The sequence below is a fragment of the Cyprinus carpio genome, chromosome B16 (assembly GCF_018340385.1).
Source record: "Cyprinus carpio isolate SPL01 chromosome B16, ASM1834038v1, whole genome shotgun sequence".
NCBI lineage: Eukaryota > Metazoa > Chordata > Actinopteri > Cypriniformes > Cyprinidae > Cyprinus > Cyprinus carpio.
Genome location: NC_056612.1, coordinates 24,259,986 through 24,281,865, shown reverse-complemented (window position 1 = coordinate 24,281,865; position 21,880 = coordinate 24,259,986). Strand labels below are relative to the sequence as shown.

Sequence of the window (21,880 nt, the reverse complement as noted above, 5' to 3'; positions counted from 1 at the left end):
AGCCGCTTTGAGTGCGGAGGGGAAGTCACTCCGCTCCATTCGTATACCGCACTCCAGACCGGCTTTTAGTCTTTGCGTTGTTTAGCCACAAAAGCGACAAGCTAATTTATTTCTACAAATTTTGCTAACGTCAGTTAATATAAATGTGTAAAAGCAATATTAAACTTGCAATTTTGCTGTAATATTGAATATCGGGTCACTTCGGTACAACAGCAAACCGATATAGCCGATCATAAATCAAACATAAGGTAAGTTTTTGAATGTGACTTAAAGTAACGTTAAACTTATTTAGGCTGTGTAAGTTATTCTTTTGTTTGTTTATTTGTCAATGATTTATTAGTATTAGACATTTAAAGTAAATACTTTCTGGTATGATAATATAAATAAATGTTGATTAAGTAGCCACTCAAAATAAATAATAATAATAAAAAATCATAATAAATAATTTATTCACTTTTTCTTTTATTCAGTAACGTGTATGTACACGCGTTACTTTATCTTCCATATGTTTTTAATCATCTTCAATAAAATGCAAGATCTTGAGATAAAAATATCTTCCTCCATCAAGTGTCAGGGGACAGCAGGGCTTGTTTCATCCGGTGCGCAGGAGGGGAGGGCCGCTGGCGTCTGGACGGCGGAGCGCGTCTCCGCATCCCTGCACTTCATCATCTGAATGAAGCATCGGGAGTTTTGGGATCAGATCCTGCAGATAACCAGGTTCCTGTCTGTCTCTTTCATAGCATATAAAGTCATGGGGAACACGATGCCTGTTAGACTCCAAGAGAGGTGCTCTGGAAGAGATGACTGCAAGCATGATGATGCTCAGACTGTGTGGACTCCTTCTTATGTGCTCAACTCTAATAGGTAAGCAGGGTTTTACTTTCCTAATATTTGACTGTAATTTAATTTCTCTGTTAGGCTACTTATTGACTTGCTTTTTTTTTGTCCAAAAGCGTGAGACCAAATTGGAATATAGCCTATGGTTTATTATTAAAATAAAATTCAGTTAAGTAGACAAAATTTTTATTAAAGTTTTCACTCATATTGTTTGGCTGACAATGCCATATGTATATATACAATATTATTTGTTATTTGGAAATATAGGATTTATTATACAATTTAAATTTTAAACAAAGCTATTTTAATATTACATTTTAATATAAAGTTTTCATTCATATTTCTGTGCTGACAATATCATTTGTGATTAAACTTTTGTATTACATTCCAAAATGAGCATTTTCAGCTGTTTGCATGTAAATAGTCAAATACTGTATATGTACAGTATTATAAGGTTTTATGATTTGTTAATCTATAATTTTTATCTAAAATGTACATATACATTTTATTATTATTAAAATAAATTTCATCTGTATATAATTCTAATTTATCCTATTTGTTGTTGTTTCTGCTTTTTATTTTCCTCTTTTTATTACTGAATTTATTTATTGATTTATTCACCTATTTTTAACTAATGCGTTTTTCTCTTGCTATGAAAATTTAAATTTCATAAACCAGAGGATGACTCAATCTACATTAGACACATAATTATTTCAACAATTACGGATCAAAATGCACAATGCACAAAATGAACATCCAGCTACAAAGAACAGAGCAACACGGATTTCTTTTGAAAGGAGAACATTCTCCTTCACATGAGAAAGTGATATTTTAATTGATCTCCATATATATATATACACATATATATATATATATATATATATATATATATATATATTCAAAAGAAATCAGTGTTGCTCTGTTCTTTGTAGCTGGATGTCTTTGATCACTTCTACAGGAAGAAATATTGCTTTGCAAGGGAAGCCGGCCATTTACGCTTTTCCTCATCTGTAAGCCAATATTAGTTAAAAATTTAAGCAGACTTGATTAAAACACACACACACAAAAAAGTTTCCTTATTAAAATATGTTTTCATGAAGTTTTTTTCATGTTTAATATCTATGGATCAGAAAAGGTTATTTATAGATTTTAAAGTCTTGTTTTGAAATGGTTTTAAAAAATCACCCAAAATGTTCTTTGGGGAAATCAGAATTTTTGGAACTTTTTATTTTTAAGAGTATAGAGCTCATTTGTTATTAATTTGTGGTTATGTGTTTTCTTTCATTTTAGATGCTAAATTAGACATCATTAGTAGTGACCCAGATGTGCAGGTGGGAAGCAACCATCTGCTCTTGTGCAAAGGTTGGTGTGTTTAGTACTAAGAATTGACTAATTGACACAAATAATAACCTCAAATTATATCTGTACAACTAATTCACTTAAACGTCTTAATGTTGTTGCATTAGTTACAAAATATCAGAATGAGTAGAAATAAATGATGCTATTTTGGGAACAAATCAGAGCTCAGTGTGACTTTTTATGGCAGCATGAGTTCTCCTCAAGTGTCAGCAATACATTTTGCTTTCATTTTGAAATATCTATCATTTGAAACCTAACAAACGTTTTTGTGAAGGAGTTTGTTTAAAAAGCTTGCCTGTGCTTCTTTAAAATAAACTGCATTTGGTTTGATGTTTTGTTACATCAAATACAAATACTTTTGGAGGCCTTTGAATATCATACAACAATCTGTACCAGTCAAAACATTTTTAATATTGTTGATATAATGTTACTCTGATAAAATATCCAAGAATGTGTTGTTTTTGGTGTTAATCTGTGAAATATTACAATATCACATATTAAATAAATGTAAAGTATTACAATGAATATGAAATATTACAATATCAATTGTAATATTATCCATATATTGTAATCATTACAGGCACAAGTTATTGCTGCCTACCACATTTGTTGTGTCTGCTTAACTGAATAAATGACTTTAACTAACCATAACTTATATTATATTACAGCTAATTAATGCCATATGGACATTCATACACTCATCTCTGGTGGATAACAGAATACTTCCTAAATGTAACATTGAAATAAGTTGTTTTTGGAAAGATGTTTTGAAACTTATGTATTGTGAAAAGTGACATACAAATAAATTATTTTCTTTTCTATGTTCTGTTGCATGGTTCAGCTGATTCAGAGGGAGACTTTCGTTGGTTGAAAGGTGATGAAGACATAGATGAAAATCGCCATGTAGTCGAGAATATTGATGAGTCCACGAGTAAACTGCTCTTGAATAAGGTTGAAGTAGATGACTCTGGAATCTATTCCTGCGTATTTGAAGGTGATCGCGGCATAGAGAAGACGAGCTACCAGATCTATGTCTACCGTAGGTTCCCTTCTTCTGGTTCTTGTTCCTGAAGACTCATAATGTTCCTGAGCACATTTACTTGTGCATTCACAAAATTTGTGAATGATTCTCATTTAAAATTTTGTCCAACAATCAGAAACACCAGACTTTGGCAACACACCATTGTACCATGAATTTCTGGTGAACCGTACAGTGAACATTCCCTGCGTGGTGTCTGGGCAGCCTGCGGTGGAGATCGACTGGTTTCGGAACAATCGCACCGTGAAAGATGACGGTAGGGATGGCCATGCTGCGGGTTCTTCTGCTCTTTTATGTGGTATGGGGGTCTCCTCACCTTCCTTGCTATCAGTGATGCCTGTAGATGGCAGGATGGAGATGAGAAGTTGGGAAACATCTGTGAACAGTTTGGTTTAGTGTTTTTTCTTCCTGTCTGACGGTGAGGCCAAAAGAAACAGCTCCAAAACATCAAGCCCTGCCCCATTTCAAGTAAACACCACCATTGACAACCTTAATGGGACAGTTCACTCCAAAATGAAAAGTCTATTATTATTTACCCACATTTCTCCTTTTGTGTTCCACAGGGTTTGGAATTATATGAGGGCTCTTTGGGAAAAAACGTGTGATGATATTCTACTTAGTGATATTATGTTGGTCCTTAAATGTCTCACAGCACTTTCGGTGTGAATGTTCAGTGATTGGTGCTAAATTCCAGTCGAAACAGATGAGTGTGAAACTGGCAGCGATTTATTACATTCAGTGTTTACATATCGCAAACACTTTGAAATGTCTAATGAGTGGCTAATGAGTCTAATGAGATGCGTTCGCTAACATGTTTCATTCCGTTCCTTTTTGCAAATTTCACAACACTTTCAAAGTGAGCTAAAAGCATGTTCGGTTCTATCCAAAACCGATCGAATTCAAAAATGAAATGTCTGGGGAATGGCGCTAAAAGAAGATTAATGCTGTATAAAGAAAACCCTACTACCTACAATTAGCTATAAACAAAAGCAAACGTGAGTTTAAGACGCTCTTTTTTGCTGAAGCAACCAGGCCATTTTAACTTGCGTCTTTGAGTTCTTTTATAGAGTGTAACTTGTAACTGAGCACTCCACATCGCAAGTTCAGTGCTGTACCCGGTGAGCTACTGCGCAAGTTTACAATGTCAGAAAAGCTGTTGGTGATCGTGTTTTTGGAGAGACATTTTTTTTCCCAGTGAGCCTAATTTGCTAAATAATGATACAAGTTTTGGTTTTGGGGTGAACTGGCATTTTAAGAGTGTGCGTGTGGGCTTTAAAGGCTTTGTCTCATGAATCTAAAGTAATACTACTGCATCTTTGACATTCCTCACGTTCTAAAGTACCTTCCCTCTTCTCTTTGTATAGGACAAGGTCATTTCAGAATCCAGCCAGATAATTCTCTGCAGATTCTGGGAATTCAGCAGGAAGACAGTGGAACCTACACATGTGAAGGCAGGATCAAGGGACGCCCCATAACAAGGACGCTCAAAATCTCTGTTGTTGTTAATGGTGAGGACATAGAGGAATTAGTTATGTTTGTTCTTAACGTGGTCAGGCTGAATATATTCTCTTAATATCTGCTTTACACATCCCATTCTCCAGAGCCACCAACCGTCCTGATTCTCCAGGACAGAAAAATTGTTTTAGCCGGACCCAACACCACTGTCTATAGCCTGCCTGGTCAAAGGAGTACCCACTCCAAGTATTTCATGGACACTGTATGTATATCAGTAGAAAATGCTATAATATTTCCTTCATGCTTACCTATAATCCTTAGTCTCAGTCTTTTTATATTTGTGAATCTGCTTTTGAAGTCAAAAGTTCTAGTTCTTACTTGTTACATGCAAATAATCCATCCTACTTCTATCGCTCCATTTCAAAACCTAGTGAGCTACCTACATAGGCAGCATAATAGGTATTACCGACAAGCTGCTGCCTTTTTAGAAACTTTCTTTAGGCTGATTTCTAAGGCAAGGCAAGTTTATGTATATAGCACATTTCATACACAATGGCAGTTCAGAATGCTTTACATAAAAGCACTGCATAAGAAGAAAAATAACCTTAAAAAATAAGAAATGAAAATGGGAAAACGTGATTTAAAATGTATTAAAAACAAATTATAAATTGATTATAAATACATTGAAAAAAAAAAATAGTACAATCATGTAATAAAATGACTGTTTCACCCATAAGCATTTTTGTGCTTATGGTGTTATTTTAGAACCATTCTAATGCTAAATTTTATTGATATCAGTTGTAGACATCAAGGCAGCTCAGTAATGTTTGGAACAGATCCTGTTCATGTGTTTAAACATATTCTTTAGTCTTAGAGTCCATCTTGTCATTTTGTATATTTGGATTTCCTTTTGTCTCTTAGTTGTTAGTTTTCCTCCCCTGAGTATATTTGTGTAGTCTTAATGAACAATAGTGGCAAACAGACTGTGTTTCTGCATCTTTCCCCTCAGCCCTTCCACCTCTGACCCGTCCCGTCACAAATACAACTCTGATAAGAGTGAGCTCACCATCTCTGCAGTGACCAGGAGTGATTTTGGAGAGTATGTCTGCACGGCTACCAATACGTTCGGGGAAAACACCGCCAAATTTATTCTGGATGTCTCAGGTAAAACAAGACTGTCTTAGAAAACTTCAAATTAAGTCATGTGTTTATACTTTCTGAAAGTGCAGAAGACTTGAATGTGGCAGTTGGTCTACATTCATTTGTTTGTAGTCAATATACAGTAACAAACTTTAACATGATATCAAAATTGACCCAATTTACCATCTTAATGAATGTTTACTATCCTAATGAATGTCTTTATGGTCAGTAAGTTTCGGAAGTTGGCTTTCTGAATATCCTGTTTCACTTCTTAAGTCAAATGGGTTGTGAAACGTGTGTCATGCTGACTGTAAACTCCAGTGAATTTGTGTATACGGCTCAACTGTTTGTTTTTTCCTCTACTTTACTTTATTTCCCTTTCTTGGGAATTTTGTTTAGCCAAAGATTTATTCCCATAAAACATTTTACCACAATCACAAACACAGATATGGGGAATTTGGTGCCATGCAAGCATCAAATTGACACTCTCCAATAGGCCAGATGGCCCCGTCCCAAACAAAACCCATTTTGACACTCTTGTAAGATATAAAAATAGATATTTAATGAATATATTTCCATAGTAGTTATATATTTATGGTTCAATGTATATTATTTGATATTTCTCATTTAACTATTGGAGATAGGTAGGTTTTGTTATTGGAATCAACATAAAAATAGTCTTTCTTCTTGCCTAAAATGTAATTTTTAATTTTACTTAATTAAATTGTTTTGTTGATCTTTATTCAGAACGTCCAACTGTAGTTTTGGATCAACCCAAGCTGGAGGTTATTCCAGGAGAAACTGGATCTGTGATCTGCAATGCCACAGGACATCCAACACCAACCATACAGTGGGTCAGGAAGACTACCAAAGAAAAAATGGTGAGAAACATCTCAAATTTTGTTTGCAATTTCAAAACGTTTTGAAAATATGTTTAAGATGACAAAATCTTGCATGGGTTAAGGGACATATTATCATAATTGGATTATAATTGATGGGGGTGGCGACTGAGAGGGATTCTATATCTACAGGAAGTTTGACCCACGTACTCTTCTCTTCAGTCCTAATTACTTTTCCTGTCCCGTATTGTCTTTCCTTTTTGCACGAACATGTGTGGGCAGATGAATGTGGAGGGTTCTGAGCTGATTTTTGAAAATGTAATGCCCTCTGATGGCGGCTTGTACTCCTGCATAGCCAGCAATACGGCAGGAACAACCACTGAGGACTTCCAACTGATAAGTAAGGCTCTTGTAGTGGCTTCATTAGTAGTTAACTAACTTTGATTTGTTGATGTCTTTAATTTCTGGAAAACTTTCAATATTGCTTCTCATTAAAAATTCTGTTCGTCTCTCTCAAAAGCCTGGCCTGGGACACCCGATAAGGTCAGTGTGGCTCCGGGGCCCTCATCTTCTCTCCTCATCCAGAGTACCCCAGTGCGAGATGGAGGGTCCTCCATTACTGAATACATCCTTCAGTGGAAGAAACCGTCTGAAGACACCTGGAGACAAAGCGCTGTCAAGCCCACAAGTAAATAAATCACTCCGAAAAGTGTAGTCTCTTTTGATGGTTTTGTAAATTCAAATGTGTGATGAAAACGCTTACATTTGTAGGTCTCCTGGAGATCACGGGCCTTGAGCCGTACACAGAGTACTTCATTCGTTTTGCAGCCAAAAACTCTCACTACCAGGGGAACTTCTCCACAGAACACAAGATCTTCACACAGTCCCAACATTAGTATCAGAGGAGTTCTCTTCTGTCTAATCACTTCATCTGCTTCATATCCACTTTTTTTTGATGTTGATAGCCATTATTAATATTGTTATAGCTTTTTATACCATTGGCAGGCCACATGGAATCTGTACCCAATTTAGCATGCAGCTTTCTTGATTTTTTTTTCTTTTTTTTCCTTAGATTAAATCAGTTGAGAGGCTATGCATTATTTGTACTTTCTAAAACATAAAAATTAATTTGTCACACCATTTGGACCATTAGGACCATACAATATCTGTATCTGTGTCTACATATGTATCTGTCTGCAGTTTTGGCCTGGCCATTGATTTATAGGTCCAACTATTATTTTTTTTTGTGCTGTAAAATGAAAAAATTAAATAAAAATAAATAAATAAATAAATAAAAGTTCTTGTTTACATAATAAACTTTGTATATTTGTTATGTATATATAAATACAAACATGCATGTATATATTTAATAAAAAATATGTTATGTTTATATATTAAATATATTTATATATAATATAAAATATAAGAATATAAATGTATATACATGTAAATATTTTCAAAATATATACTGTATTTGTGTGTATTTATATATAAACATAAAAAATATACACAGTACACATGCATATATTATGTAAACAAAAACTTGTATTTTGAAAGCGATTGATCGCAACTGAGAGTCTTTTTTTCAATAATGAAATACATTTTATTAGAGTTGATACCATGTCATGCTGTAATTCTTGTCATGCATCACTGCCTGTTTGCTCATCAATTATGTTCATGATTTGCTTCCACTGCCCATTCTTCCTCTAATTGCCACCTGCTTGATGATGACCATTCTCCATGCATTACGACCTGCTCCTGGTCCCGGGGCCCATCCGTTGCCTTTTTCTGACCTTCCTTTGTAGATGGTAATTCAAAATTTTAAATGCATACAGCTCCAGTTGATAGGCTAAAACACAAGCCTAATTGTTTACTGGGATATAGATGTGTGAAAATGAGTTTACCTGCATGTTTTCAATGCTGGAGAAAGCGAGAACAGAGAAAATTGCTACTTCAGGTTTCCTTCAGCATGAAATCAATGTTGGTCTGCCACTGTCGCACATCTATACTGTAGTGAATAATTTTGGGGCTTATCCACTGGATTGCCAATTACTTAAGTATGATGCTGACAAAATAACTTTAATATAATACAGATACCAACAGTGAAACATCAAATATAGCATTCTAAGATTAATTAGGGTTGGGTGATAAAAATTAACAATCATTTTAATGTGCTTTTTATTTGGCAAATGAATAGTTTTGTAAGAAATCACACACTTTTCTTAAACTTAAACAGTGTTAGGGTTGGTATATTTGATTCATTTCCATGATTTAAAATCACTCAATCATTAATGCAGTGATTCATTTTCCTCACTTCCTTGTGTTCATTTAATAAATTAATAATAATAATAAACTTTATTTTTCTATAGCGCCTTTAAAAGTTACATCTCAAAGCGCTTTACCAAGGCATATAAAAGAAGAATCAATAAAAAACAAATAAAAATACATTGAGATTGACCATCAGGGAAACATATCACATATATGCTAACCGGAAAAAATACGTTTTAAGAGAACATTTAAAAATACTAAGGGATTCAGCCTGTCTGATTTCAGTAGGAAGAGAGTTTCAGAGTTTAAGAGCCACAGAAGAGAAGGCCCGGTCACCCATAGAGCGTAACCGAGTTACAGGAATAGTTAAAAAGCCAGAATCCGATGAACGAAGATTGCGCATTGGGGTGTAGACAGTTAAAAGTTCAGTCAGATATTCTGGAGCTAAACCATGCAGGGCCTTGTAGGTAAGCATAAGAATTTTAAAATCAACGCGAAACCTGACCGGAAGCCAGTGCAAGTACTCCAAGACTGGAGAGATGTGCTCACTTGTCCTGGAACTTGTCAGGACTCTGGCAGCTGCGTTTTGAACATACTGCAATCTGCCTAAAGTAGATTTCGAGACCCCCGCGAGCAAAGCATTACAGTAGTCTATTCGAGAAAAGACAAACGTATTGATCATTTTTTCAGCCACTGAAAAAGACAACATGGGACGTAGGTCTTGCAATGTTTCTAAGGTGAAAAAATGATACTTTAACAATGTTCTGAACATCAGGATCAAAAGTTAAGTTTGAATCAAATATCACCCCCAGATTTTTTAATTTTGCTTGGAAACTCCATAATAGACCCATCCATCTTTAAATTTAAGATATTAGCTTTACGTATTTGATGGGGTGAACCAATCAGCATAACCTCAGTCTTGTCACTGTTGAGACAAAGAAAATTTTGAGACATCCATATTTTTACCTCCAATATGCAATGTTCAAGAAAGGCAACAGCCGAATTATCACCAGGTTTTGAGTGAAAATAAATCTGAGTGTCATCTGCGTAAAAATGAAACTTAAGACCAAGGGATCTTAGAAATAGCCCAAGGGGGAAAATGTACATACTAAAAAGTAAGGGACTCAAAACTGAACCCTGTGGAACACCAAATTGCACTGAGCCAATATTGGACCTGCAACCACCCAGGGGACACAAACTGCCTACGATCTGATAGATAAGACTTGAACCAATTTAAAGCAGTGTCAGTAACACCAAAAACTTTTTCCAATTGAGAGAGTAAAAGAGAATGGTCTACAGTGTCAAAAGTTGCGCTGAGATCGAGTAAAATCAGGATTGACAAAGAGCCAGAGTCAGCATTAATTAACAAATCATTGGTGACTTTAACCAATGCTGTTTCAGTACTGTGCAGTTTGCGGAAGCCAGATTGGAGGGGCTCAAAAAGATTGTGCAAAGTAAGATGAGTATTTAACTGAGAGGCCACAGTTCGCTCAAGTACTTTAGCCAAAAAAGGCAAATTGGAGATGGGACGAAAATTATTTATGTTTACCCAGTCTACGTTGGGCTTTTTTGGTACAGGTGTTACAGCTGCAATTTTGAGTGCAGCAGGTACAACACCCGTGTTCAGTGAGTCATTTATTATACTCAAGACGACTGGGCATAGTGATGCAAAACATGATTTAAACAGGCAGGTGGGTATTGGATCAACTATGGAAGTGGCAACTTTCATTTGTGAAACCACATTACCCAGAGAGACAGGATCAAGTAAGCTAAAATTTGAGAAAAAAGTGCCGGAAAATTTAGGGATACTAGGAGCAGAAGCAGACGCAACAGATGTAATGGATTTGCGTGCATTAGCAATTTTGGAACTAAAATGATCAAGAAATCCATTACAAAGCTGATCTGAGGCAGGTACATTGGAGGAGCTGTTACCTTTGAACAGTTTGTTAATGGTATGAAACTATTTTTTGGGGTTATTTTGATTATTATCAATTATCTGAGAGAAATACTGAGATCTGACAGATACAATCTCTGCCTTATATTCAAGTAAGTGGTCTTTCCAAGCTTGATAATGAACATTCAGGCCAGAGGTACGCCACTTACGCTCCAGCTTACGACCCGCTGCCTTCCTAGAGCGCAGCTCACCATTATACCAGGGAGCAGATCGTACAAAGGCCACAGACCGGGATTTCATCGGTGCAAATAAGTCCAAACCAGACAAAAGGAACAGTATTTAACAGAGAGATGTTGACCTCCAGAGGGTCTGATAAAGTAAGGCCACTTAAGGAAGATTCAATAAAAGCAGAGAAGTCATTGAGATCAATGGATTTCCAATTGCGATAATTTACAGTACGGAAAGGGGAAATGTTAGTATGCGACAGTTCCATACTAAAAAGAATAGCAAAATGGTCAGACAATCCTAAATCCGTGACAGAAAACTGCGATAAGAATGATCCATGAGAGATAACCAGATCTAAGGTGTGCCCCTTAATATGTGTGGAGCAATCCACGTTGCTTCAAATCAAAACATTCCAATAAAGACACAAAGTCCTTAGTCATTACAGAGTCTTTTTTGTCCATGTGGATGTTAAAGTCCCCTAGGATAAGAGTTCTTTCAAACTTAAGACACAACATAGACAGAAAATCAGCAAATTCAGTTAAAAAGTGTTCAGCAGTCTTAGGAGGTCTGTAGACTACGGCTATGACAGTCAAGATGGGCGCAGAGACACTCAGCACAAGACATTCAAATGAATTAAACTGAGGAGTGACCACAGGACTTATAGTGAATTGTTGATTATACAACACAATAAGTCCCCCACCCCTGCCAGAGGGTCGCGGGGAATCGAACAATCCATAGCCAGATGGAGTAAGTTCATTAAGCACAAGCCCATCAGATTGTCTATGCCATGTTTCCGTCAAACAGACCAAGTACAGTTTGTTTTCGATGATAATATCTGATAACAACAGCGCCTTATTGTTAACAGAACGTGCGTTAAAAAGAGCTGATTTCCCAAGGTACGGTGGCATAGGGAGTGACGGAGAAAGCTCCACGCGTTTAAATGATAACAGATTGTTAACATCCACCCCACTGCACCGAAGTCTGTTGATTTTACGTTGAAATACCGGCACAGAGAAGCAGTCTGACGCGTCATGGATAAACTTGTGCCTTGACGCTCGATGTATGTATCGCGGTGGTCGAAGAATTCCGACATTACGGCAAAAGTTCATAGGTGTCCTTTGTTAAATAAAAGTTCCTTTTTAGGCTCAGCAGATTGCAAGCAGCGTACCTTAAAGCCATGAGGGAAGGATCCACACCAACGGCAATCTTGTGATAACGTGTATCGTGATCCTGGCAACAGAAGAGTTGATTCCAGCAGATATGGTTCAAAAATAAAAACAACAAGCCGAAGATTAAAACGTAGTTCCGCATAGCAATTGAGTGTATATTAAGAGGGAACTTCCAGAGCTCAAAAAAAAACTCTCTTTTAACACTCAGAATAGTCCAATAAACGTTAAAATCAATAAAACCGGAGAGAGGAGCGGCAGCCAGACGCGCCAGCGTTCCCAGTCATGGGGCGGCAGCCAGACGGGCCAGTTTTGTATGTAATAAGTGGTTTTTGTGTGTGTATTTGTTGTGTTTTTGTTTTTTCGTTTAATATTTTAATTATTTTGATATTATCTGTTTAAGAGCAAATTAAATATCAGTATTTAGACCACTGTTCAAAATTTTGGGGTCAGTAGGATTTTTTGAGTGTGTGTATTCTTTTGAACTTGAATTCTTTTGAAAAAGAAGTTTCCAAAAAAATATTAAGCAGCTCAACTGTTTTCAACATTGATTCAACAAATTCAAATGATTTCTGAAGGATCGTGTGTGTAACGAACATTCCACTGAAGGCGAGTGTAGCGATGAACCCAAGTGCAGTTTATTTACAATGGTGCAATCCAAACATCCAAACAATAAACAAAGACTTGACTTGAACAGACTTAACTTGACGAGGCATGAAACAGACTTGACGTGGCATGAACAGACTAGATTCACCAACAGCAGGTTACAATGTTACATTAATACACAACAAAAAACAATGGCAAAAACATGACTACTTATACAAACAATGAGGGTCACATGACAAGAACAAACCAATGGGAACAAGACACATGACTAAAGCAACCAATGAGAACAAACAGAACTGATAATCACATGACCAGACAATAACCAATGAGAACATGACACCTACACAAAGCAGAGATACATGAGGGCAAGGGAATATGTGAATTAGGACGGGGATGGAATTTAGAAGGGATACTGGGGATAAGTGAGGAAACATGGGAGTGTTACAAAGCTCTCTTTAACTTTCTTAAATCTACAGGATTAGACCATAAAATATAGGGCCCCCCCAATTTTTTTTTTTTTTTTTTTTTTTTTTTGGATCAGTAAAAGGTAACCTGAAATACTAAAACCATGAATTACACACTCCGGTACAGTAGGTGGCGGTATGCACCGGAAAAAATTGGTTGCGACCCGCCATTAATACTAGAGAAGAAGAAGAAGAGGGCAAGGGAAGCATGACACAAACAATAACAAAATAAAAGACATGAAAACATGAACATGAAACAAAACCCAAAACAGACATTACAGTGTCACACTGAAGACTGGAGTAATAACGTTGAAAATTCAGCTTTGGCATCACAAGTAAAAACATTAATTCATGTTCAGATATATTCAAATAGAAAACGGTTACTTTAAATTTGAATAATATTTCACTGTTTTTATTGTAGGCCTACTTTTGATCAAATGCAGGCTTGGTGAGCATTAGAGACTTATTTAAAAGAAAAAAATCAACCACCCCAAACTTCTGAATGATAGTGCACAACAAATATCATCAAAAAGTAAATAAATAAACAATTTTTTTTTATACCAATATCACCCAGCCCTACGATCAACCTGTTCCACTGTTTCTTTGCTCCTTGTATCTAATGTTTCCTCTTTTCCTCGTGTAGGAGAACCCGACAGCCCCATTCTGTCTCTAAGCGAGAAAAAGCTGGACAAGAACTCAGTCTCCATCCCCATTAAACAGCTGAAAGATGGAGGCTCTCCTATCCTGCGCTACATTGTACGCTACAAAGGGGTCAGTCTGAAGTCCAGCCGAAAACTTCTCACTTCATCTCTGCAGTATATGTATTTTTCATGTTGTTTAAATATGTGGAGTACAAGCCATATGTCTAAATGTAAAATGTCACTTGTTTGGAATAGAACAAGGAGAATGAGGAATGGACTGAAAAAGAATTTCCTGGAAACTCCAGCAAAATCCAGCTGAACAATCTCCAGTACGATGCTGATTATCAAATGGAAGTTTATGCAGTAAACCACAATGGCTCCTCCAGCAGTGCCAAAATTAACTTCACTGTCCCACAACCTGGTAGGATTGATTAGAGCAAGCATAATAATAGCATGCATTATGTGCTTAACAAATAGTTCACGCTTTTAGTGATATTAATTGATTTCGCTTTCTCTTGCAGTCAGTCAGCCGGCGTTAGGGAAAGGAGGTGTGGTGGGAATTGTAATGTTCATCTTCTTGATACTGATGGTGTCAGTAGATGCTTTCTGTTGCTACACCAACCACTGTGGCCTGCTTAATTTCCTCGCTCGCAAACTATTTGGACACAACATCTCAGAGTCTAAAGGGATGGATGAAGAGGCCAATAATTCCTCTGGGTAAGACATCTTCATCCTTAAGTGCACATGCTGTAGAGATAGACTAAAGGACTTTTTTCATTGTTATGTCTTAGATTTCCTACAAGGAGGCATTGATTGCATATAATGTTAGTTTATGGTGATTGCATATAATTCTTTAAAGGAATAGTTCACCTCAAAATCGAACCTCTCCCTCAATTTCAAATGTTTTCACACAAGAGGTGGATGCAAAACATTCCATAATAGACCAAAAGACAATAAATTTATCATAAATGAAGTCTAAAAGACTTGTACGCGTCTTCTGAATTCATATGATAGCTTTGTGTGAGGAAAAGTCCTAACATAATTTTCATTTTTGGGTGAACTATTCTTGTATGTAAAGTACACACACACATTAAGAAAATGCAAAGATACTTTACTTTGGTATAGACGTGTAAATAATTAATGTTTTAAAAAAATTATACATTTTATTGTCTTCCTCACTGTTATTAACTGGTATATGATGTCATAAAAAAACAGTTCATTATAATTGATGTGAAATGATAACACTTCACAATAAAGATTGTATAAAGTTCAAAATAAAAGTTGAGACATACTTAACAATAGAGAATAGAGGGTTTTTACGTGATTTTTAAAAACCATGTTTAATGTTTATTTCTACACTAAATTAGAAATTAACATTTACATAACATAAATTAATTCTATAAATTAATAAATTAGGTAAAAAAAATTATATTTTTAATAAATGCATTTTGAACTAACAAACCAAGTGTTAAATACTATAAAATAATATTTTAAATATTTTTTTAGAATACATATACATATGGTGCCTAAGATCTTTAAACGTAACATTTTCTATCTAAAAGACCAGTTTTAGAGCTTTGCATTTAGATGGATTTGCTGTTTTCTGTGTGTGATTGCACCGCATTTTAAGCTTCAGCTCTCTTGTGTCCTTTGATACAGAGACGTGAAGCTGAGCGGGCTAACACTACCACGAGGCAGCATCCCAAAGCTTCAGTCAGCCAGTGGGGCAGTGAATGGCGTTCATTCAGAGGTCACGTGTGACAAAGCACCCCTTACCAAATTCGAGTAGGTGCCAACCTCAAAAGGATGAATGCAGCTGGGCATCAAAGCTGTCATTCATAAAATATGGCATTGGGCTTTATGTTACGTGACCAGGTTTAAAGGAATAGTTCACCCAAAAATGACCAGTTTGTCATCATTTATTCCTTAAACTTTTCAAACTGCATGACATTCATGGGTATACTGCCTATATATATATATACACACACACACACACACACACACACACACACACACACACACACACACACACACACACACACACACATATGCCATGAAATAGTAAACAATGAGTAAGTAATCGCAGTTTTCATTTTTGATGAACTATTGCTTTAAATCACATTTTAAATTGTTTATCCTACTGCCATTATTTTTACTCATGTTTCACAAATTTTTTTTTATTTATTACTCTATTATTCATTGCCCCAGAAAACAATCCAGCTGTCTCAATAACACAGAAAGCAGCTTCTGTATTTTCCTCTATCACATTGATTGTAGAAATAATGATATATTCTCTCTTTTTTTTGTAGGAAGAAACCAGAATCTGGAGATCCAGCAGCAGAGGCCTAATGGAAGATATTGTACAGGACACAATTTGAATTCAGTGAGTGAAGGAACTTCACACAGATCTCGGGACATCTGATTATGAGCCTAAGGGTGAAGTGTGTAATTTTTTAAAAATACTATATGTAAGCTATTTGTATCCCAAAATGTTTAAACTCTACAGCTCTTTGGTGCTATGAAACGTGGCTCAACCAATAGCATGAGTTGTGGGGCGGGATCATCTGTTTGTCTAACCAATGACAGATGGGGGAGTGTTTGAGAAACCTATTTTAAAAAATATAAAACTTAATAAATGACATACTTTTTAAGTGATGCCATCTGGAACAAACATACAAACATCATAAAGGACGACTGTTATTTGCAAAACGTTCAAGTCCTGTGTGATTTAGATTATACTTGTTAAATTGAGATTGAACTACATGGAAATGTAGGAGTATTATGGGAATTATGAGTGTGATGCAGCACTGTAAATACTGTACATGACAAATGCTGCTTGAGCTGAATGTATGTTCAGTAGTGAGCAAATAAAAGCAGGATGCAGCTAATATGATGTTAACGTGTTAAAGTGTAATATTACTGTCATAATGGGAGCATAATATCATAGTATAATAGCATCACTAGTGTAGTGTTAATTTATTGTGTGTTTAACATATGCTTGTAGCTTGTATAATATCTTGAAGGAACAGTTGAAAGAAAACGTCCAATGGATTTGGGAAGTTTAATGTGAACGATAATGCCTTTTGTAAAGATAAAAATAACTGTTTGAGTTAGATATAGATATTACATTGCATTTGATTTGTTTCAGCATCATATATTGTTACATTAATGCACCATGTATGAATGTTTTGGTCAAGTGATGTTAAATGTGGATGTAAATACAGATGCATGCAAAAAGATGTATATATAGATTTATTAATAATTTTTGATCTTCACTGTACATTGTATAAATTATTTCTTTAATGCTTTCATACTCATTGTATAGAGTGACCCTATAGTAATTTTGTACTCAATATAAATGCATTCTATAGACATTTGATTCTTTTGAATAAAAAGAGACTAATACATACAACAGCTGCTTGTTAAAGCTCATTATTCACAATGCTAAGATTCATTCAGTCTTTGTAACTAAGAAGGCTGTAGATCATGGTGCCGTCCTCTTGACTGTTGCAACGTGGTCTACAAAACAAAAGAAATTTACTGTATATTAGACAGTCTTTTATTTCAAATGAAAAAAAGATTTTTAAATAATACATTGTTAATAATATTCTTGATAATTAAAATATATTATAAAGATAGAATGGCATAATTATATATATGCCAGTTTGATTCAAATAAAAGGCAGCAAGTGATTTGTTTAATTTTTAAATTTTACAGTAGCCTGTTATTATTTAAATAATTATAGTAAATGGTGAAAAAATGATGTCTACGCAACCAATTCTAGGGGTTTATAAATCAGTTCCACAGCTTCAAATAAGCATCATGACATTTATTTATTTATTTATTTATTTATTTTTATCATTACCTGTCTGAGGTTGAGGAAAGATGCCTTAAATCTACATATATCACATTTGTGGTAAGGTTTTCCTCAGACTCTGGTGATTTTCTCAGGTTCTCATAGATCTCCTCTGTGACAGAGACTGCAGATGTCTGATCAGAGATGAAAATTCACTAGTATTGATTTAGTGCGTTATAAGTACAGAATCTTCTTGTTAATTTAAAATGAGATGAACTGTTCATGTATTTGATACCTGTTCTTTGGGCTGCTTCTTTGATGTAAACTGTTTCCTCCTCCTTTAAAGATGTAAGGAGATAAAGTTTAATTTCATCCTCATTAAATTCAATAAGCCGTCTAACCTGACTAGTTTCTGTAATCAACGTAATCATTCAGTATTAGTATGTGTAAATAATTTAGAATGCTCAGAATGCTACAATTATTATGTAGTAAGTGCAAGATTTGCGTAAACCGATTGCATGTTTGCCTGGCCCATCTATAATGAAATCAGAACTGCGCAATGCTGAACGCAGTAGCTATACATGATGATGGGGAAGTCATTGAGGGCTTGTGTAATGTCATTTCCACACAGTACAAACTCATGCAATCAGTTCACGTTTAACACATAGGCATTTCAACAATATCACATGCTGTGCATCCACTCACCTTATAATGAGACCAAACATGACTAACAGTACAGCCATTAGAAACAAAAACACAGCTGTTGCAGTCAGAAAGAAATTTCGATGACTAGGCACTACAGAAACAAACAAAAATGTAATACATTTGTGTAAACTTTGTTTAGAATTGCATAATTTAATATATGCACGCAATATAAGTGATATTTTCCAAAATGTGCAGTATAATGATATTATTTTCACATGTGATTAATGAACCGGTCACATTTAACATTACTTATGTTATAAAACACAATTTTTTACTCAAAGTTGAACTATAAATGGAAAAAACGCCACTTACATAATATTTTTCATACACTGCCGGGATCTGTACATAGGCTACTGCACAATATTTAGTAAGCAATAAGCTACTATTCCATTTTGAACACAATTTCTTTCTTCGTGATTGAAATATTCCCTATTACCTTCGACTTTCAGTGCTGCGACTGTAGAGTTTTGAGAACCCATGTCATTTTTAGCAGTGCAGAAGTACTGTCCGTCATCCTTCTGACTGGCAGATTTGATGGAGAATTCACGATCAGATCCTATATAGGAGACGTATGCTTCTTTGATCATAAACCAACTGTAGTTTGTCGCTGCAGGATTAGCATCGCTCTTGCAGATCAGAGTCAGTGAGTTTCCTTCTTGTATCTTTCCAGATGGCAAAACGGCTATTTTGACATTCTTTGGACTATCTGTTAGGAGAAGCAACAGGATCTGTATTTGCAAGAGAACTATGAAACTTTGGCATGCAGTGGTGCAGATGTTGCATCAAAACCGTTGCCTGTGGGTTAGTGAAATTTTCTGAAATCATCCAGCTTCCTCATTACAGGAGCTTATTTAACATAGAGGTCTGTAGCAGTTTTAAATGCAGCATCTTACTCTAATAGGCATGCATATGTAAAGCACAGACATTACACTTTAAAATAAGTGCTTTATATTTTAATATATTTCAAAATGTAGCCATTACTCCAGGCTTAAGTGTCACATGATCCTTCAGAAATCATTCTAATATGCTGATTTGCTGCAACATTTCTTCTTATTCTCAGTATTAAAAACTGTTGTGCTGATTAATATTTTTTGTAGAACCTGTTTATGATGCCTTAAACGCCACTTTACCAGGTTTTTGAACAAAGCCATGATGTGCATTAAATGACAGACTAGCCAAAGATGTAAACGTACATCTTACGTCAAGCAATATTTCATCTGCTGAAGTTGTGCTGCTGTTCTTCAGACCGCAGGAGTAGTTGCCAAAATCATCGTGAGAGACAGAGGTGATTTGGAGCACACTGTCAGTGGCTTCTGGAATCAGATGTTGGTTTTTAAACCAGGCAAACGGCTCTTGTGTTGGGGTGCAGTTTTCTGTGCTGCATGTCAATGTCACAGAGTCTCCTTCATGGATCTGTTCATTCACCTTTTTTGTTTTCACAGTTACTCTAAAAGGTAGAACTGTTAGAGGTAATGTAGATTAATGAAATGTAACCAAAAACCATGTTTAAAAACTAAAAAGACTAGGTTACACCAGCATCAAATCCTTTATTGGCACTGACGGCTCCATGAAGAGCCAACCATAGAACCTTTCCATTGCTCAAAAGGTCCTTTATAGTGGAAAAATGTTATTCAGATTATTCAAATGTTATTAACTCTAAAAAAGAAAAAAATGGTTCCTTTAAGAACTGTTCGCTGAAAGGTTCACTGGGGAACCAAAAATGGTTATTGTACAATATCAATTAAAAAAAATAGAGAGCGTATGCTGGAGATAGTGATTTGCTAATATTTTATTTCTCATTGAACATGTTTAGTCTTTCATTTACCTGCTACATTGAGGTTTATGCCACCCGGTCCAGTGTATTTTCCACGAGAGGAATATGTTTCAAAGCGAAAGAAATACATTCCAGTGTCACTTTTGGAGACATTGTGTAACTGCAGTGAGCAGTTTTTGTCTCGGTTCGCATAAGCTGTTCTGTTTTTGTACATCTGGTGAATCTTTGCTGCTTCTGAGTTATAGACGGATATTCCCACCTGTGATCCGTCTTGTTTCTGATGAGCGCCTGGTTTGAACCAATATGTTTTTTTAAGTGTGCGACAATCCGAACAATCAAACATGCAGCTGAAATCCACAGATGCTCTTTCAAATGCACATATGCTTCTAGGGTAGTATGAAACTGACCATGAAGCCACAGCAGCTAAACACACACACACAAAAAAAATTTTTGTTAAGACAGCAGCAAACAGTTTAGTGGCCACAAAATGGCTTAAAATGATTTAAAATTGAACAAAAGAAGCTTCAAAATAAGCTAAATCAGCTCAAACAAAATTAGACATTTTTCTAATTTAATATTTTTCTTTGAACAACTATCATTTCTAGGATGTGAAACATGGTAATTTTAAAAGTGTGAAATCCAGACATGGAAAAGTCAGGGATGAAATAGATTTATTTAATTTTACAAGCTCTTAAATATTTTAGTGATCAGTCCTTACAGCAGAAATATCTTTGCCTGAATAGATCTCAATCTATTCAGTCAATAACATCATCTACAAATTAAAAAAACAAAAACAAACAAAAAAAAAACCTCAAATACAAAAACTCACCTGGTAAAAGCAGCTGCAATAATATGTTGATATAAAGCATGTTTTGTCCCTTCAGCAATTTTATCTCAGAAGAAAACACTTTTTATATGCATCTTACTCAACAACAGGCCTAATATACTTAAGCTTGCATCAGTAAACGGATATCCTTGTTCCATGCTGGAAAGCTTCCCTAAATCGGTTCTTGTATTTAATTCCTTTATTATATGCTTAAATATGAACAGAAATATGTTTGTCTGGTATATTTGATATGATTTAATTCATGGCGGGTAGAGTGTACATCCATAATGTTTATTTACTGAAACTCTGCTGATGATTTTTAACACTTAACATCATAAACAGGAACCTAAAAAGGAAATGACAGCCGATGTGAGATGATGTAAGAATTTATAGAAAGTATAGAGGGTGATGGAGGTTAGTAAAAATGATTCTCATCCTGTCAGAAGATTTAGTTCCCTCTACATTCTACATCAAGTCTGTTTTGCCCACTGTATTGCATTTTTATTCTCTTTGAAAAGGGGAAAGCAGCTCCATGTATGAATAACATGGAATTGCAATTGTACATCTCCAAAAATATGACTGTATTAATTGTGTGATGCCTATTTCAGGGTGTACTGTCTATGAGTGTGAATGTCCTTGTCAACTTTTTTGACAGGACATCTTGACTCTTCTGTATCCTCACAGTTTTTGGAGCATTGCTAGTCTGTAGCGCCCTCTGCTGTCAAGGTAAAACAAGCTTTATTCAATTCAAAATTCCCTAATTATTACTTATAATAAAAATCTAATTTCAGTCAGCACATTTTTTTTTTAGCCAAGAGGAGGGCGAATCTGTCTCATCTATTTTAT

At 35.4% G+C, this 21,880-nt stretch overlaps 2 protein-coding genes across 4 annotated transcripts; one reads left to right on the top strand and one right to left on the bottom strand.

Moving 5' to 3' along the window:
* Positions 1 to 709: 709 nt before the first annotated feature.
* On the top strand, positions 710 to 17,347 carry LOC109080470 (neural cell adhesion molecule 1-like). Its single transcript, XM_042741647.1, is given in 17 exon segments — positions 710 to 864; positions 2,128 to 2,199; positions 3,038 to 3,235; positions 3,354 to 3,491; positions 4,600 to 4,743; positions 4,837 to 4,894; positions 4,896 to 4,952; positions 5,700 to 5,854; positions 6,578 to 6,711; positions 6,952 to 7,069; positions 7,190 to 7,357; positions 7,441 to 7,562; positions 13,935 to 14,063; positions 14,189 to 14,354; positions 14,455 to 14,650; positions 15,593 to 15,718; positions 16,243 to 17,347. Coding segments are annotated over 17 exon segments (2,085 nt in total). The 5' UTR covers positions 710 to 800; the 3' UTR covers positions 16,283 to 17,347.
* On the bottom strand, positions 17,173 to 21,217 carry LOC109087222 (B-cell receptor CD22-like). Of its 3 annotated transcripts, XM_042741644.1 has the most exons (8): positions 21,038 to 21,204; positions 20,260 to 20,631; positions 19,628 to 19,894; positions 18,871 to 19,140; positions 18,435 to 18,525; positions 18,025 to 18,067; positions 17,799 to 17,923; positions 17,173 to 17,452 (listed from the first exon to the last, which is right to left on the bottom strand). In XM_042741644.1, the coding sequence occupies exons 1-8, from the start codon at positions 21,075 to 21,077 to the stop codon at positions 17,389 to 17,391; spliced, it is 1,272 nt and encodes a 423-aa protein (XP_042597578.1). In that variant the 5' UTR covers positions 21,078 to 21,204; the 3' UTR covers positions 17,173 to 17,388. The 3 variants fall into 3 exon arrangements, 2 of the variants coding, with proteins under 2 accessions (XP_042597578.1, XP_042597579.1); XM_042741645.1 differs by lacking the exon at positions 17,173 to 17,452 and having other exon boundaries at positions 17,812 to 17,944; positions 21,038 to 21,216; XR_006156761.1 differs by lacking the exons at positions 17,173 to 17,452; positions 17,799 to 17,923 and having other exon boundaries at positions 18,747 to 19,140; positions 21,038 to 21,217.
* Positions 21,218 to 21,880: the final 663 nt, after the last annotated feature.